The sequence below is a fragment of the Octopus bimaculoides genome, chromosome 8, assembly GCF_046866305.1.
Source record: "Octopus bimaculoides isolate indiv1 chromosome 8, ASM4686630v1, whole genome shotgun sequence".
Classification (NCBI taxonomy): domain Eukaryota; kingdom Metazoa; phylum Mollusca; class Cephalopoda; order Octopoda; family Octopodidae; genus Octopus; species Octopus bimaculoides.
The window spans coordinates 42922482-42927481 of NC_142935.1; the positions used below are offsets into that span (position 1 = coordinate 42922482).

The 5000-nt window shown below is 34.9% G+C and overlaps 1 protein-coding gene across 1 annotated transcript in view; it reads left to right on the forward strand.

Moving 5' to 3' along the window:
• LOC106869221 (PR domain zinc finger protein 1) overlaps positions 1–5000 on the forward strand; it is a 135777-nt gene that overhangs the window by 83525 nt on the left and 47252 nt on the right. Inside the window, exon 2 of the mRNA XM_089356386.1 lies at positions 1817–1992. Within this exon, the coding sequence (XP_089212512.1) occupies positions 1817–1992 (176 nt within the window). The remainder of the gene's footprint in view (positions 1–1816; positions 1993–5000) is intronic.

The window sequence follows — 5000 nt, forward strand, 5'->3', positions numbered from 1 at the left end:
GGCATAAGGCCAGCAATTTTGAGGAAAGGATTAAGTCGATTGGATTGACCCCAGTGGTCAACTAGTGCTTATTTTATCGAACCCGAAAGAATGAAATGTAAAGACGACTGCGGTGAAGTTTGAACATAGAACGTAAAAGCAGACGAAACGCCGCTAAACATTTTGCTCGGCGTGCTAACCATTCTGCAGTTCGCCACCTTCGGCTACAAAATAATATTAATTTGTAATTAATTTGTTGAGAGTGATCATTCGATTAAACTGTACTTCCTAACCACTTTATTTTATCGACTCCAGAAAGATGAAATCTCATGGGATTTCAACTCAGAGTAAACAAAATAAAACCAATGTAGTTTTACCTTTTATCTCGCCACGATTATATTACGTTAGCGTTCTCCTGTTCCGTTCAATAAGTATATTAATTCTAAATTACCTATTGCTTTTCATACGGCTGGCGTCTTCGAAATTTTTATTCTCTAAACCAGGAAGTGTGGTGGAGGGAAAACCGTTTTAATACCAGGGAGAAATTGCAAGGGCATAAGAACTTGTGGGGTGCATCTGTGCTGAACAAATTAATGAATTTTTAATTTTACAAATTCAGAAGTACGCAATATATATTAAATTACTTTTCTGGTCTGAAGGTTTAAACCAGTTCTTATTTGTTTATTTTTATCTTCATATGAGGCATTTAGACACTTCGTCAGTGGACGTTTTCAGTTTGAAGGCCTTGCCAAAAAGCACTAAATTTTGTCACTTCCTCACGACAAATAATATTTTTTATTATCTTTTATCTTCTACTTGTTTCAATCATTAGACTGTGGCCATGCTGGGATAACGCCTTGAAGAATTTCAGTCGAACAAATCGACCCCAGTACCTACTTTCTTTAAAGCCGGGTACTCATCCTATTGGCCACTTTTGCTGGACTGCTAAGTTACGGGGAGGTATTCATACCAACTCCAGTTGTCAAGCGCCGGTGGGGGACAAACACACACACATACACTCACACACATATATATTTGTATATTTATATGTATACGATGAGCTTCTTTTGTTTCTGTCTATCAAATTCACTCACAAGGCTTTGGTCGGACCGACGTTAGAGCAGAAGACATTTGCCCAAGGTGCTACGCAAAGGGACTGAACCCAGTACTATGAGATTAGAAATCAAACTTCTTACCTTACAGCCACCCCTGTATATATATATGTGGGGAGAGGGTGGGTGGATGTGTGGGTAAATAGTAAGAGATTACTCCAAACGTTTACCGGTTTGCTCTCAGGTAGGTATTCAAAATTGGTTATTCAACAGATAATATATAGGTTTCCTTGAGTAACTAATATCAACAATAATAATGATTATTACGAAGTAGCACAACATTACCTTTAATTCTTTATATATATATATATATATATATATATATATATATATATATATATATATATCCTGAGCGTTAAACTAATACATCTGTTTATTGTCTACACCACCTGTCTTCGTCTTTTTTTTTTGTGAATTCTCCCTATATATATATATATATATATATATATATATATAAACAGTTTCACATAGACCTACATATGTTTCAACTACACCGGTGCCACTTCGTAATAATCCTTATTATTATTATTGTTGATATACATATTCCATTTCATAGTTTTTACATATTTATTACTGGTTTCTTTGGGTTCTGTTTTACGTAAGAATTTATGCTATTCTCTCTACTCGCCCTAAACATCCAGGTATATCTATAATCTAACTTTTAGTTAGTCATTACCTTTAGGTATCGTGAATATTACGCTGATATTTCTCTTTCTGTGCTGTAGGAATGGCGACAGATATCGATGATGCCTGGGATATATCAAACCTGAAAGAACAAGATTTTGAGGAATTCTGTGTCTGCATTGTTCATGATAGACAATTTGAAGAAGAACATCCAAACAGAGCGCAGGCCTCATTACCAAGAAATCTAACATTAAAGGAATCTTATACAATGCCAGAGGTAAATATACAGCTTCTGACTATATTTTGTTTTAATATGAATATGTTTTCATCTTTGAGATAAAGCGGTTGAGGAATTAAGGTATTAGACGTCCTTCTAGTAAGGTTGTAATTTCAACTTCTTTACGGCTGTTTCGCTGCGTTCTCTAAAGGAACATTTATTCCACACAGTCTCTTCATGACAAAATTATTACAAGCAATAAATTGCTCGATATTTTCTACGAGGAAAAGGCAGTTTCACTCACTTCAGGTTATGAAACCAAGCACTGGCCACTTCAAATATCATTTGGAGAGTAAAAGGCTATTATATTATATTGTGTTTATGTTTATATTTTATCTTTTACTCATAATTTTTACCTGTCATTTTGACTTGTCTCGTAATTTATCTATGATATTCTTTTAAACATTACACGAGAAGCTATGGTTTCTCATTAGTTCAGACACCGATAAAGAAGTCAGCTTATTTTTAGAGACAACCAATCTAGAATAGTATGCCTAATATGATCAGAGTATAATTGTTTTGAAAAATAGTAGCATAAATGTTATGAAAAATATTATATCTATCTATATATATATATATATATATATATATATATATATATATATATAAAATTTGTTAAAATTCTTATTGGAGTAGTAGAGATAAATGTAAAATCAGGCTCGTGTTTTTAACTACTCTATCACAACCTAAGTCTGTAGAAATATCACAACCCATCACCGTATCAACGGCGATGTTTTTCAAACTCTTATGCCTGTTTGCTATTAAGTAAACTGTTTCCATTGAAAGATGATTGTTATGGATATAGAGAACTATTAACTACGGTGCAAGGGAAATTATTCTAGGAAAGAAATGTATTTAAATGATTCGATTACGAATGGATGTACTACAATGTGATATTTTATCGACATAGGATGAAGGGTAAAGTCGATCCTTACAAAACTTGCTTTCGGATTTAAAGTTACGTAGTTAAATGTATAAGATTAGCTATAAATTAACTCAGTTCATTCACAAAAATAATGATTTAGTTTGATAACTTTTTAGAGAACTATTACAGTAGCTTTAATCGATCCCAGTATTCTATGTTTTTAAATAGTTTGTCCGGGAAGGAGTTGAGTTCCGTGGTTTTTTTCACTTTATAGATAATGGATGAAAAAATACTAAGCTTACTACGGGATTCATTTAAACTCAGTGTGTATGTATATATATATATATATATATATATATATATATATATATATATATATATATATATATATATATATGTATATATATATAAATGTATGTATGTATGTATGAATACATATATATGCCACCACACACAATGGATATTGCCAATCTATCGTTTCGGCCAATTATTTTTCCATTTGATTCTTTTTTATATTTATGCTTGCAATAACCGTCATGACTTAGCAGAAACAGTAGAGTGTCAGAATTGCCTGGTTCTTTGTCCCGAAGATCTATATAACCCAGCCTTTACATACTCCCTCAGCAACACCATTCTCAAGAAGTCTTCTAGTGAACGTGATTTTAGTATTATTGTAACCAGTGATCCGCGTTAGACAAACTACATCTCTAAGATTGCCAAGAAGGCTGAGGGTGTCCTAGCATCACTCACTAAGACCTTTGTTATCTGCTCTCCTGCTATCTATTTAAAACTGTAAATGACAATGGTACATCCACATTTAGAACTTGCATTATCAGTGTGGATCCCTTATCTTGCTGTTATGTCTCAAGCTACTGCTATCTAGCACCTTCGTATGATCCCTATTCAACCGCTACACGACTGCTCCTCGTCAGATACTCACCTACCACAGCTAGACTACCTTTATTTATATGTCTTGGACGATCCTACTTCTTCGCTTGGGGGCGTCGACACAACACTTGCTCAGCATATAAATCTCCTGGAAACTGTTCAGACGTGCAACAAAATGAATATTCGCCGTCAGGCATCTACCATACTCTTGCTTCCCTGGGCATGGACACACTGAAGCTTAGACGTCTGGCAACTCACTTGGTAGACACCCACAAGATTATTCACTGCCTTTCCAACAACAACCTTGGGCACCTTTTTGAATTCCATATGACAAGCACTCATGGACATGCTTACGAAATCAAAAAACAGCGCAACACCCATGACTTTCGGAATCACTTTTTACATGCCCAGAATTGTTGGAGCATAGAATAAACTACCCGCATCAGTCGTTAACTGACGAGACGCTACATTCTTCAAAACTTCCATGCTTCCTGAAATCTGCCACATTACATCTGATGGTTTTTTTCCCTAGTTGTAGTGCACTTGAGCACTGTATACAGCGATTTCGTTCGCGCACACACACACACACACACACACACACACACACACACACACACACACACACACACACACACACACACACACACACACATATATATATATATATATATATATATATATATATATATATATATATATATATATAAATTCAAATTTTGCCGTGATACATGTTCGTTTGTCATCCATTTTGAATGAAGAATCAGTGACTTACTAGGGTTTATTCAATCGATTACACGCCTCATTTATATACGATGTCTATTTATAAGGGAAAGGCAATTATTGTGCCACAAAGTTTGGGAAGTTTAGCATAGGACACACTAACTCATAAGCTGTTCAAACCTTGCGTGGGAGCACTAGTCATGTAAGTAGAATGAATTGACGCCATCCAAGAATCGAAAGTATATCAGACACTGATCGCCTATGACATATCTTTCTTATTAAAAATATAACCATGAAATCGATAATGAATCGGTAGATTGGCAACGATTGTTTAAGGATAATAAATGCCTTGTTAAATGTCGACACGGAAGATAGCAAAGCTCACATTTATTAACGGTGACAGCAATAACACCAACAACGACATGAGTAGGAACAATGACAAAAATAACAGCTTTGCATATAATGTTGAAGGGAGCTGCGAAACCGGCCTCATAAGGGCTCAGCATGACCAAAGCCTTCTAGCGATATACTGTAT